The following is a 14,409-nucleotide window of genomic DNA, read 5'->3' on the forward strand; positions in this document are numbered from 1 at the left end:
ACCCTCAGCTGAGGGTTTAAAAATAAATATAAACTAGAAGCCCAGTGCACAAAATTCGTGCACAGGTAGGGTCCCTAGCGGCTGCCAGCTACTGGCTGGGGCCTCCCTTCCATGGCTACCAGCTGCCAACGGGGCCTTCCTTCGTTCCACACTGCCCCCAGGTGGTCAGCGCATGTCATAGTGAGCAGTTGTGCTCCTGGTTGGTAGAACTCCTGCCCAAGGGGGCAATTTGCATATTAGGCTTTATATAGATAGATATGAAGGACAACGTTCCTAAGCAGTACTCTTTGTTGCTCTTTTTTTAATTTTTTTATTAATTCTAGGTCTGGAGTTCAAACTCTGCCCCACAATGCCAAGGTTCACTACAACTACGCAAATTTCCTGAAGGATCAAGGTCGGAACAGAGAAGCGATCTACCACTACAGAACGGCCCTCAAGTAAGCATCGTGCACTGTATGGGTGTCGCTGTTGTGCCTTTCAGGTCCTGTATGTCACCCACCCCTCCTAATATGTGGGGGGTTAGTTTCTTTCTCATGACAATGAACATCTCCTTGGAAGTAGTATAGACCTTAGATTCTGAGTCTTAAGGCTCAGTGTTCAAATCTGTTATTAGTGTGGTAACTCCACCTTGCTTTCTTGAAAAAGTTTCACTGCTACACATTACAAAATGAAGTGATGCTCAGTTGAACACACACACACACAGGCAAACCAGAGTTGGTTGTCAAAAATATACTTGTAAGTTCTCAGGATATTTACCCCAGTGAATTGTCCCCACTCTAGGCTTCCAACTGTCTGATTTATATGAAGACATTTGAGTATACCAAATATGGCTTGATGTATTTGGAGAGAAACTAAAAATTCAAGTTCTGAATTACCAGCAACAGTCTGTATTGCTCTTAAGTACTCTTGAAAATTGCAACTCTGGCTTTCAAGATGCTCTTCTCCAAAAGGTCCCAGATAATGAACATATTTATCCTGGAACCTGTGGAGACGTAATAACTAACACAGCCTCAGAATCTCCAAATGTGGGAAAAATAAAGCAAGGTGCATTCTCTTTTTTACTGAATACCAGGAGGCTCACCGAAGCTTCCTGAAGAGTTTTCGATGCCCCCACAGATTGACTCACATCTGGTCAAATTTTCTGTTCCTGTTCCATCTTAGGACATACTTAAAATATATAAACCAAACAAATATATTTTACTGAAGTGCCAAATCATATTGTTTCAAAGCTCAGTTTGAAATTGTCATTCTTAAAGTAACCGACCTGATTTTTAAAAACTATCCCTTTGAACAGTGTTCTGCTCAAGTGTATTGTTCATCAGTAAACATCTGTTAGATTTTAGGACCTGTTAGTTAATATTCAGTATAGCAAGCATTTTCAACTGTCACATCAAGTTCGCTGTCAAATACTTTCCCAAAGATTACAAGAAACGTTAGGTTCTGGAAGAATACTTGTAACAAAGCTTTTTACTGAGGAATAGACGTTTTTATTAAGGAGTAAGAAGATAGCTTTTAAGATGTTAGGGAATGATATTCTTTCACTGGAAGGCAGTTTACCCAAATGTTTACAATGCTTGTCATAGGTTGGTAAGATTATGGTTTAATTTTTTTAACTTTTTTTTTGTGCTCCACATATTTACAATGAACACACATCACTTTGGCAATGAGGAAATGTCCTTTTTAAAAAGGCATATTCCTTCAAGGATACACATAAAGTGTGTTTTGGCTTTAACAATTGGCGTTTCATGATGTTAGCTGGCATTCTTGAAGGAAAGAAAAGAGCAGTAAGTTTGTGTGAAAAATATTGATTGGAAGGAAGTGTATCAGTATCTTTTAAAATTTGTTTTATTCTAACAGAATATTTTCTCTCAAGTTCGCACAGGAAAATATGGCAGACCCTGAAGCACAGCTTGGGCAAAGGTATAAGTTAAGTAAATTCTTAACTTATACCTTTGGTGATTTTACTGAATTATAGTAGGTGATTTTACTGAATTATAGTAGCCAGTTGGGTACTTCGGCTTCTCTCCCATGAAACCATAAAAATAAATGTTCAGCAACTGTGCTTCTGGAAGAAACATGTCCCTTGAGAAATGAGGAAAAACAGTGAAAGCTGTAAATATACTGCATAGTAATTAGTGAAACATTTCACGCTCTCAGACCAGGCTCAAAAATACTTCTGATCTAAAATAAAGTATCATTATTTTTGTGTGGATAACTGTGGTGAATTTTCAACAGATGTGGGTATTTTTTGGTGTGTGTGTGTGTGTGTGTGTGTGTGTGTGTGTGTGTGTGTGTTTAAAGACAGAGGAAGGGAGAAGGGTAGAGAGATAGAAACACTGATGAGAGAGAAACATCATGCATTGGCTATCTCTTGCACACCCACAAATGGGAATGGAGCCTGCAACCCAGGCATGTACCTGAACCAGGAATCGGAATTGATGACCTCTTGGTTCCTAGGTCGATGCTCAATTGCTAAGCCACAATAGCCTAGCTGTGTGTGTTTTGTAATTTAAGTAAATTGTCACTGTGTGTTAAAGAGAAAAGGAAAATACCAGGACTGTTCATCACTGGAAGAATGCCCTTATTTTGATATTGCGATTTCTTTGTGGGAGTTGCTGAGACAGGAATTCCTCTCCCTCCCAACTATTCCACCTCTGTTTCAACTTCAATGTATCTGATGTTTTCCATATTTGCACACTGCAAGAAAGAGAATGATTAGGAGAGATGCAGGGTTGAAGGTGATATTATCTGAAATCAGGCCCAACAGTTACTCATTCCTGTTGTACTGACTGTGTAGATCCCAGTGGGAATGGTGAAATTAGTCATTAGGGTTGTGTCAATACCAATATCTTTTTTCCTGGCTTACAGTTCTAAAAATAGCACTATATTAGACTGATAATTCTATATCACATGATTATCCTGGTTCTTTTAAGCTTTATTCTATTTTTTTTTAACCATGTAGAAGTATTTCTGGAGTACAAGGGAAATCTCCCCAGGAAAATGCTACAGCTGAGGTTATAGATTCCAATTAAGATCCACATCATCAAAGAAAAATGTCAGGACCCTTTCCCAACACAAGTAGCAGTTTTGCTTTGCTGTGAGGGGCAGCTCTCATGTCTGTGCCCAGACTGGGTTCTGTAAGGCTTGCAATTCTGTCTGCTGGAGAATCAGAAGACCCCTGGTGGGTCTGCCAGGTAGCTCCAATGCTTTCAGACCATTGAGTTACCCTGGGGAAGGTTTCTGCCATTACACCCTATTTTATGGAAATAGAAAGGCGAGCCAAAACCGGTTTGGCTCAGTGGATAGAGCGTTGGCCTGCGGACTGAAAGGACCCAGGTTCGATTCTGGTCAAAGGCATGTACCTTGGTTGCGGGCACATCCCCAGTAGGAGGTGTGCAGGAGGCAGCTGATCGATGTTTCTCTCTCATCGATGTTTCTAACTCTCTATCTATTCCTCTCCCTTCCTCTCTATAAAAAATCAATAAAATACATTTAAAAAAAAAAAAAGAAAGAAAGGCGAGAGATCACCCAATATCTCAGCTCTTCCTGTACAAGCTCTCCCACGAAATGCCTCATCCCATAAATCCAAATGGAGAGATAGTGGCCCTGCCTGGATGAAGTGTAGAAGACACTGAATGTGTACTTGGCCAGTGTTTTGCTGATTAGCTTAAAAAGTCTGTTAAAGGTGAAGAGTTTTAAAACAATTTATGCATGCTCTCGAATTTTTTATTGTACCCCAAAATTTCACATCTACATCCGTTCACCAATCTTCTGGGAATCTGATGACATAATTAGAGGGTGTTTTAAAAGAGTTTGCACTGTAGGTGATAGAATCATGGAATCTATTTTTTCATCTTATATTTAAATCCCAGACATGACTGAATTACTGGTTGGCTAAAATGGGTGGGTCGGGGAAAACCAAGATGGCGGCATAGGTAAACACCTAAACTGCTGCCTCGCACAACAATTTCAAAACTACAACTAAAAGACAGAACGGACACCATCCAGAACCACAGGAAAGCTGGCTGAGTGAAAATTCTACAACTAGAAGGAAGGAGAAAAGCTCACAGAGAATTGGAGGTACGGCAAAGGGGCTTTGTGCGCGCAGAGAGGAAGGGCGGCTGAGAGCCTGGCTGACTTCCTCTGGCGGAAGGGGGAAGGAAGCCTCCGACCGCACTGAACCCCAGTTCTGACTGCACTGAACCCCAGTTCCGGGCAAACCCCTGGGGACCCATGCTCTTATGGGGGGAGTCTGGACTCTCGGGCGGAGACTCGAGCTGGGAAAGGCAGAAGTCTGAAGGCGCACGCGGGCCAGTGCGCACAAAGGCTGCGGGGGTTGCCACAGGCTTTCCCTAGTGGAGGGGAGTCAGAGGATTCTGACTGCACTGAGCCCCAGTTCTGACTGCAGTGAACCCCAGTTCCAGGCGAGCCCCTGGGGACCCACGCTCTTGTGGGGGGAGTCTGGACTCTCGGGCGGAGACTCGGGAGCCAGGGAAGGCGGAGGACTGAAAGCGCGCCCGCGCCGTTGCGCACAAGGGCTGCGGAGGTTGCCGCGGGCTTTCCCTGGTGGAGAGGAGTCAGAGGCTCCTGACGGCACTGTGCCCCAGTTCTGACTGCAGTGAACCCCGGTTCCAGGTGAGCCCCTGGGGACCCACGCTCTTGTGGGGGGAGTCTGGACTCTCAGGCGGAGACTCGAGCTGGGGAAGGCGGAGGACTGAAAGCGCACATGCGCGGGGCTGACAGGAAGCCAAGACTGAGACTCCACCCCATCCAAGCTGAGCACAGAGGCTATTGCAATTTGGCAAGTCTAATCCTATAGGGCTGTCTCCAGCACCGGGCTTCTCCCAGCATAGACACAGCTGATCCTTACAGCCAACTGGCCCGGAGGTCAATTCTTCCCAGTGATACCAACAACAATAAAGACTTAATTACAACAAGGCTTTACACACAGTCCACAAAGGGGTGCACCAAGAGTGTCCACCTCAGGTTAACTGGGGAAGCAGACCCACTGGGCCATATTGGAAACCTAGCACAAATATCTACCTTACCAACTCAGGGAATCAGTGAAAATGCGGGGTCAAAGAATCAGATCACAAACGAAAGAAATGGAGGAAAACAAACGACTGGATATAGAATTCAAAACCACCGTTATAAGACTTTTTAAGAATATCCTAGAAAAGGCCGATAAATATAACGAGACCCTCGAAGATATGAAAAAGGACCAACTAGAAATTAAACATACACTGACTGAAATAAAAAATATTATACAGAGACCCAGAAACAGAATAGAGGAACACAAGAATCAAGTCAAAGAATTGAAATACAAAGAAGCAAAAAACACTCAACCGAAAAAGCAAAAAGCAAAAAAAAAAAATCCAAAATGTTGAAGATAATGTAAGAAGACTCTGGGACAACTTCAAGCGTACCAACATCAGAATTATGGGGGTGCCAGAAGAAGAGAGAGAGCAAGATACTGAAAACCTATTTGAAGAAATAATGACCGAAAACTTCCCCCACCTGGTGAAAGAAATAGACTTACAAGTCCAGGAAGCGCACAGAACCCCAAACAAAAGGAATCCAAAGAGGACCACACCAAGACACATCATAATTAAAATGCCAAGAGCAAAAGACAAAGAGAGAATATTAAAAGCAGCAAGAGAAAAACAGTTAATTACCTACAAGGGAGCACCCATACGACTGTCAGCTGACTTCTCAACAGAAACTATGCAGGCCAGACGGGAGTGGCAAGAAATTTTCAATGTGATGAATAGCAAGAACCTACAACCAAGATTACTCTACCCAGCAAAGCTATCATTCAGAGTTGAAGGGCAGATAAAGAGCTTCACAGATAAGAAAAAGCTGAAGGAGTTCATCACCACCAAACCAGTATTATATGAAATGCTGAAAGGTATTCTTAAAGAAGAGGAAGAAGAAAAAAGTAAAGAGAAAAATTATGAACAACAAATACATATCTATCAACAGGCGAACCTAAAAATCAAGTGAATTAAAAACCTGAGGAGCAGAATAAGCTGGTGAATATAATAGAATCAGGGGCATAGAAAGGGAGTGGACTGATAATTCTCAGGGGGAAAGGGGTATGGGGGGTTCATGAAGAGAATGGACAAAAATCATACACCTATGGATGAGGACAGTGGCGGGGAGGTAAGGGCAGAAGGTGGGGTGGGAAAGGGGTGGAGTGGAGCTATGGGGGGAAAAAGGAGAAATAATTGTATTAATCTGAATAAAGATTTATTTAAAAAATAAATAAATAAAAGGGCATTGTGCTCAAAGCCAAATATATCTAATTAAAAGCTCTAGAAAGAAAAAAAAATAAAAAATAAAAAAATAAAAATTAAAAATAAATAAATAAATAAAATGGGTGGGTCATCAGGAATCCTGCAGCCAGGAATGAGAGTAGCGTTTGTCTTTGTCCAGGTGGGTCAGGAAGGTCTCTCCACAGATTCTGCTGAACATTTGTTCCCCCAAATGCCTTCTTCCTCCCACCCTACAAGAATAATGCCTGGCCACGCCCAGGTCTGCTGATGTGTTCCAGGTGCTTGGATACCAGCCATGTGCAGGATTCCATCCTGATAAAAGGGCTGTGATCCTCAGTCACTCAGACAACTATTTTATTTTCACAAATATGCTTTCAACATGAAATACACAATAAATCATCTTAAGATTCCCCCCCTCCCATAACCCTATCATGCGGGAGATGCAGTGCCTTCCCCTGGGGGTGCTCAAGTTGTCCTGGGCCAGCCCTGGGTCCCTTAGAGCCGCCTTGTCCACTCCTAATATATCTGTTATTGATGTTTTAAACAGAAAATCTGAAGGGAGAGAAAACTATGTTCAAAGGGGGCTGAAGTTCCTGAGCAGGTTCTTTTCTATGGGCATAACTAAAAGGGAAAGAATGTGTTTTTAATGGCCCTGGACACAAGAAATCTACACTTGCTTTTAACTGGCTAACGCATGGGAAAGAATAGACTTCTTACTGGAATTTTTTAATGTATGAAATTAAGACTTGTCATGAGAGTAGTGCCCATTGATGTCATCCTTTGTATTTCCTCCTATGTGGATAACTGGAACTTGGCAAGGAGATCCCATTAGACTACAATAAGTGTATGTGGAAATGGGAAGTAATAAAAGAACGAATATTGAAGAAATGCCATATCATTAGAGTCTAGAGAAATCTAACCGTGTCCTACTGTTCACTGATGTCCTGAGTATATCAATAAGATTACTTTATTATAATTCCTTTGCAAAATGCTATCTATAAAACTGGTGGAGTTTAAACATATTTTAAAAATCAGGGTTTATGTAAAAAGTCCTTCTTTACACAGCCTGTTTTGAATGAACATTTGAAATAACTCTACTGACTGCAGGTGGCCTTGGATACCAGCTGCCATGTATTTCTGGAAAGAATTAAAATTTCAGTGTCTTTGTTAGCCAGGTTTAAGAAAAGGAGATGTGTTCTTCTGCTGGTTGTGGCATTTTCACTTACAGAAGTATAAATATATACACATATATATGTTAAGTCCCACAGTTTGATTCATTAATTTAAGAAATTAAGCATATTTCATTCCGACAAAAGACAGAATTTTGGCCACATTGTGGACATACTTATGGACTAAATTTCCAAATGGAATTTCCATAATTTATCCTGCCCTCTCTGTCTCTTTTCTGCTGTGATTCCCCAGGAAACAATGGGAGGCAGAGATTTGCCTGTAGAATGTTTATTCGGGAATGTTCTCTGAAACACCAAGGAAGAAAGCCAGGGAAGCAAGATGTGCAGAGAGTTGAGGTGCAGTGCAATTACTAGGAGGCTTCAGCTGATCCCACAGGAGCTCTGGAAAACCCCTCAGAGTCCTCCTGACTGGACAGGAGCTGGAATTTTATACCCCCTTAAAACTAATCACTGCCCCCAGGCAGGGAGGGAGTCTTGAGTGAGGCAACTCTTTGAGGCTGAGAGCAATGCCCAGGGAAGAAGGGTGAGCTGTCAGCAGCTAGGGAACACATGCCTCACACTTGAATAGGGCCTCTGGATAGTCCAAGACAGCATCTACTGCACCAGCTTAATTTATGATTTTTTTATATGTCAATATGAGTTTTAACAGAATATCATTTAGATTTTCTGTTAAAATTAGAATAGTGGTGTTACCTAACTCTGGGTTGGAATAGTACAAAACAATTCATACAAAAGGCTTAAAGCAATGTCTAAATACCTGGTAATTATAAACTCAGTAAATGTTATTAATATATCTAAAATCCGACCACTTCTGTCCACATGCAGTACCCATCGTCTCTCACCTAGATTACTGTAATATTCTCTGGTCTCTGCATTTTCACCCCTCCCCCACTCCCTTCAGTCTGTTCTCAGCACAGCAGCCATAGGGATGTTCAATTCATAGCAGTCCATGCTCAGAACATTGCTGGCTCCCATCTCATTCACAGGGAAACTCAAAGCCCGTGTAGCAGTCTCAACTCCCTGCAAGTCCTGGCCACCTTACTGCTAAGACCTCACCTCCTACTATTCTTGCTCGCTCAACTCTAGCTACATAGGGCTCCAGACGTATCCGTCAGGCATTACATTCCTATTTCAGGGACTCTGTATTTGTCATTTCCTCTTCCCAGAACACTTTCTCTTCTTCTCTAAATGTCTGTTTCCCTCCCTTCCTTCAGGATTCCTCACATAATGTCATTTTCCATGAGGCCTTCCTGGTCACCCTTCTTAAAACTGCAGCCACACCAGGCCAGAGTGGCTCAGTTGGTTGAGTGTAGTCCTGTGCACAGAAAGGTTGTTGGTTCGATTCCCGGTTGGGTCACATGCCTGGATTATGGGATCCATCCTGGTCATGGCGTGTGTGGAGGGTAACCAATCTCTCTCTCTCTCTCTCTCTCTCTCTCTCTCTCTCTCTCTCTCTCTCTCTCTCTCTTCCTCTCTTTCTCTCTCTCTCTTCCTCTCTTTCTCTCTCTCTCGTCCTCTCTTTCTCTCTCTCTCGTCCTTTCCTCTCTAAACATGGCTTCCCATGAGGATTAAAAATAAGTGTAACCACCCCCAATATACCCTATTTCCCTTCTTTGCTTAATTTTTTTCTACTGCATTGATCACCCTCTAATGCGGGCCATTAGCAGAAGGCCTGGCACATTGTAGATACTCAATGAATGTTTGTTGAAAGAAAAACTGAATTAATATAATGCATAAAGTCTCTCTCACAGGCCCCTTTGGTTCAGAGAACACCTCCAGAAAGACAAGCAGTGTTTCTCACTGGGGGAGTGGTCAACAGTTTAGTTGAAACAACTCTTCATTATGCAGGACAGTCCTATGCATTGCAAGATGTTTAATTCTCCTAGTTCCTGCCCATTTTATACCAGTGGTGACCCCAATTCCTAACATGCCTATCAGGGAAATGCATCCCCTTTCCTCCCCACTCCTCATGATCTCCTTGGTTGGTAGTTATTGGTTAGGAATATGGTACTCTTTTCTTGCACCCCACTCTCTTTTTTCTAAGTTGATCCAATAATCAGTATTATATATGCTATGAACTGTGATTACAGTAAGGATTCCACAAGCGCATTGATCTGTCAGAGAGGACTTTGAATCCTCTTTATAATCTTGGATGCAGTTGTTAAAATTGCACGTGTCTGAAATTCCATTTGGTGTCCAGCATATCGAAAAGGCTTGGAGGAAATTGCTCTGGTGCCTGTGGGACCATTTGCTTCAGATGATGAAGGACTGACAGGCTTCGGAGTGAGTGTTTGACAAAGAACATTCCTACATTCTTCAAATGGAGAAGGTCACCCGTCCTTCACATCTGAAAACCCATGGTATGGGGGGAACAGATGGATACAAGATGACGTGAGTGTTCACTGGGTTAGCGATGAAGAAATAATGGATGTTATTTGGACTGATGGGAGCAAGTCAAAGGCCATGAACAGCAGTGGAGAGAATGATTTTTTGGAGGCTAAGTTATCCATATGAGAGAAGGAGTGCTGGCAGCTTCAGCCTGGCACGGGTTCATTAGGGCTATGGAGGGAGCCAAGTGAAACCACCCAGAGGTCCTGCAGCTGACCCCAAACCTTAAATGGATGCAGTGTAATAGGTACGATGATGGGTATTTTCATAGCCACTAGCTCATTGTTCACATAAAAGCTGATTTGTTCTCACAGAAGGTCAATATGTTATTAACCTTGTTGTTGCAGAGAAAGCAAACTAAAGCACAGACATGCATTCAAAATCACACAGCTAGAAAGTCACCTATGGTTTCTGCTTCCACAGACTTATTTTTCCACTCCACCAAAGGAATTTCCCATCCATCTGGCACAGAAACAGAAGTCCACCGTGATCACCCCCAGCCTCTGAGAAAGGTTAAATTATGTTCATCATTTTCAACTTAAAAGAGCAGAGAAATAGTTAATTCAGTACATTCCCCAACCTCTAGAGGTAAATACTCAGGAATCAGGAAATTGTCAGCCATTTAAAGTGACTCATTTCCTGAGGATATCAGAGCATGGTTTTACTCTAAATTGTCTTAGAAAATCAATTGGGTGGAGTCCTTCAGAATCCTGCTGAAGGTTACCCATTGTGAGAGGTCAGATCATTTGGCTGGCCCTTCATGAAGAGTGTATCCCATTTCCCTAAATCTCATCTGAGGGGTTTTTCCAAGGCGGGTCTGTAATGGACGGGAAGGATTACATTGTAAAAAGAAACTGGGAAGACATTTGCTGGATGTTAATGGCGATGTCAAACAATTAAAGAAGGAAACCAATAAATAATCAATGTCACCCAGGTACAATTAGTGACATGATGATTCAAATTTTATAACATGAAGGAACCAGGCACTTAGGAATGCCAGAGACTAATTATGGTTGAAAATATGCTGCAGACTCCTGAAAAGAAGTTTACTATGGATATTTTCTAGTCCAGTGAAATTTAGGTTTCATGGTTGAATTTTTTCCCAGTCAGGTTTTTCTTTTGGATTCTTTTTTTTCTTCTTCTCAAAAGGAAATAGAAAATAAACATCTGACCTTAGCATAGTTAACCTAAAATAAAATAATGTGTGGACTGAGAATCAGATAAATCAGGGTGTGTATATTCTGAAACGAAATTGCAAATTTGAACACATCATACAATATGACTTAAAACAATGAAATGAATTAAAGGGTACTGAAATGATGAAATTTTGAGCAGATTGTATAAAATTTAAAGTAAATTACTAAAAGAAAATGTAAAACCAAAAATTAGTCCTATACATCTCATATCTTTAGTAGTGGTTAAAGCTTGAGAACAGTGGATTAGAGAGTACCTATATCTGTCTTATGCACTGAGTGTTGTTGATTGTGGATTGCTTTGCATAATACTGTGCTTCTCAGAGACACTATGCTTATTTTGTATGGCAGGAGAAACAGGTTTTTGTTGAAGAAGAATCTCAGTAACTATGTCTCCCAAGTTTATTTTACTTCTGTCACTGAACAGTATAGTTTCTATAAGATCATAGTTGAATGGATTAGTCAAGGGAACAAAAAGATAACTTATTCAAAATGCAAGCTTTAATTTGTATTTATTTGCTGATGGTGGAATGACTCATATATTGTTTGGGAAAATAGACCTATAAGAACCATCTGCCCTCTGAACACTTATGAACACAAGGGCCCGGCCCCTGAGGCACAGTGGTTGAGCATCAACCCGTGAACCCATATGGGCTCCATCCGCAGTAGGGGGCATGCAGGAGGCAGCCAATCAATGATTCTCTCTTATCTTTATCATTGATGTTTCTATTTCTCTCTCTCTCTTCCTCTCTGAAATCAATAAGAACATGTTTTTTTCAAAAAAGAACACAAGGACTTCTGAGATACTTCTTTGTGTTTTAATAATCTATTATTTACTTAATTTCTCCCAGCATCCCTTTCCTTAACTGTAAAATAATGCAGTAATTTTACTTAAAGAATGAAGGAGGTTATATGAGATAATGTATAAAAAAGAAAAAGTCCTCTAAAATGTAAAAACGTACTATGAATACATACTAGGTCTTTGGGGACCCATTTTCTTCTGTTTTCCACTTAGGCTACTGTTCCTATTAACATGCTATTGATGTTCATCCTTCCCAGATAAGAGGACTGGGAATGGAGGGGAATGCTAATGTCCTTAACTATCTACTTTATTAATCCTGCCAATCGATAAAAATCAAGAACCCTTTAAATGCTCAAATGGATATGTTTATTACAAATGTAAATTAATAATTGAAAAATAATCTTTAGTTCATGGAACTGTATCTCTGTACCTAGAGTTCTTTTTTAAAGAGGAAAAATAAACTTTCTGATACCACATAACCATTTGACAATAGAAGACCTTTTCTGTACAATAAGTTTTAAAGATTTTAACTGATTGAAATAAAAATAGTAAAGAAATAGTGAGAGAGCCCCCATAAACAATGCATATGGTGAATAAAGTTATGAGGAAGAAAGTCCAGTTACACTGGTCTTTAAAAAGTAGGCCTGCCCTGGCTGGTGTGGCTCAGTTGGTTGGGCATCATCCTATGCACCAGAACGTTGCTGGCTCAATTCTGGTCAGGGCACATGCCCTGGTGTCAGCTTGATCCCTGGTAGGGGTGTGCAGGAGACAGTCAATCGATGTTTCTCTCTCACATAGATATTTCTCTTTCTTCCTTTGCCTTCCTTTCTCTCTAAAAATCATAAAAAAATTTTAAGTAGGCCTGACAATGACCACTGTGCTGCAGTTCAGTGGTACTTTTGTTGTGGTTGTTTTTAGATGGAGAAGGGAATGATCACTAACAGAACTTATGTAAAACATTCCTGCAGAAGTCAAAGTCAAGATGGGCTTAATTTATTCTGACAATTGATGTAGCTACGTAAACATCTCTTAAATTATTCATCTTTTCGATAGAAAACTCCCCCCTGGAGAACTCAGGATTGACGTATTAGACCCAAGTTAATTCAAATACAAATTTATTTAAAAAGTAAACACACAAAGTAAGTCATGTTCTTGCATAGGTCTTCAGTACACAAGAAAAGACTCTCTGTTTTAAGAAAATGTCTACATCTATATAAAAATCAAAATAAAAAGTGATATTTTTTCCTGACCTGGCTGTTGAAGAATCCTTTTAATGAATTCAGCTTTGTTTCATAAATAATGCAGTACTTTTTTGCGATGAGGTGAACCCAATCAGATAACCACTGAGACGAGGTATTGCTAGAAGATCCTTACTATTACCAGGAATGAACAACAGCTATTCATTTTCCAGGTGGAGGGCTGTGCATGGTAATAGCTTCAGTAAATCACCAGAAGTGCCAGCAGTCCTTTTCTTGGAAGGGTGGAGACTCTGGTAATTAACATGGAGCCTCTTTTCCTAAGCCTCATGGTTTTGCAGCCTTGGAGCACAAAGCATACTAAAGGTTTTTATTTTCCTTCTTACTACTTAGTTCTCATTTTGAGAGTTCAGTGCGGACTTATATTTGGCTTCTGATTTGACAAAAAAAAAAAAAAAGAGGGAGAGAGAGAAAAAAACATTTTTGTAGTTGGTGACCTTTGAAAGTGCATGCCATTCATTTAAATGACAGTGAGGTCCTGAGTAAATAAAACATCAGGGAAGAAGGGCTGAGGACCAGCTGGAGGCCAGCTGTGCAGACCAGAACTCTGACACAGAAGTGAGCCCATTGTGGAAGCTCTTACTGAATGTGGACCGTCCTTTTCCATAGTTTGTGCTTTCACCTCAGGCATTTCTTTTGATAGCTCCAGAGCCTAAAAGGGAAACATCAAGTTTTATGAAATTACCTCTCCTGAGAAGGCAGATATCCTGGGATGCTTTTTTAAAAATATATTCTTTTTATTGATTTCAGAAAGGAAGGGAAAGGGAGGGGAAGAAGGGGGGGGGGAGAGAAAGAGAGAGAGAGAGAGAGAGAGAGAGAGAGAGAGAGAGAGAGAGAGAGAGAGAGAATCATTGATCAGCTGCCTTCTGCACACCCCCTACTGGGGATCAAGCCTGCAACTCGGGTTGTGCCCTGACCTGGAATTGAACTGTGACCTCCCAACCTCAACCACTGAGCCACGCCTGCTGGGATCCCAGAATGCTTTTTATTATCACTTTGTCATCTGGGAAACAATGAGAATTACTCTCACCATGTTCACTGGACAACTCTTAAATCATCTGGCAATCACAGTTTGCTCGACATAAAAAAAAAAAAAAAAAAAAAAAAGTTTCTTTGGAAGAATTTGAATCCTGGCTATAATGTGCTCTCCATAACCACTTCCAAAATAACTGCTAGACACAAGTTTCCCAGGAGATTTCTGGGCATGGAGTGAAGGGGGGATACAAGAGCATTTTATTTTTGCCTCTCATCATAGCTCTGGTACCCTGTAGGGGCATCACAGAGAGAGCACCAGACACTCACCAT

At 41.1% G+C, this 14,409-nt stretch overlaps 1 protein-coding gene across 4 annotated transcripts in view; it reads left to right on the plus strand.

The window, feature by feature from the left end:
• The window catches only part of TMTC1 (transmembrane O-mannosyltransferase targeting cadherins 1), a 230,134-nt gene that overhangs the window by 163,252 nt on the left and 52,473 nt on the right, over window positions 1–14,409 (plus strand). For all 4 annotated transcript variants that reach the window (XM_080662852.1, XM_080662853.1, XM_080662850.1 and 1 more), the window contains exon 11: window positions 324–437. In XM_080662852.1, the coding sequence (XP_080518978.1) occupies window positions 324–437 (114 nt within the window). The remainder of the gene's footprint in view (window positions 1–323; window positions 438–14,409) is intronic.

The sequence above is a fragment of the Plecotus auritus genome, assembly GCF_963455305.1.
Source record: "Plecotus auritus genome assembly, chromosome: 3".
Taxonomy (NCBI): Eukaryota; Metazoa; Chordata; class Mammalia; order Chiroptera; family Vespertilionidae; genus Plecotus; species Plecotus auritus.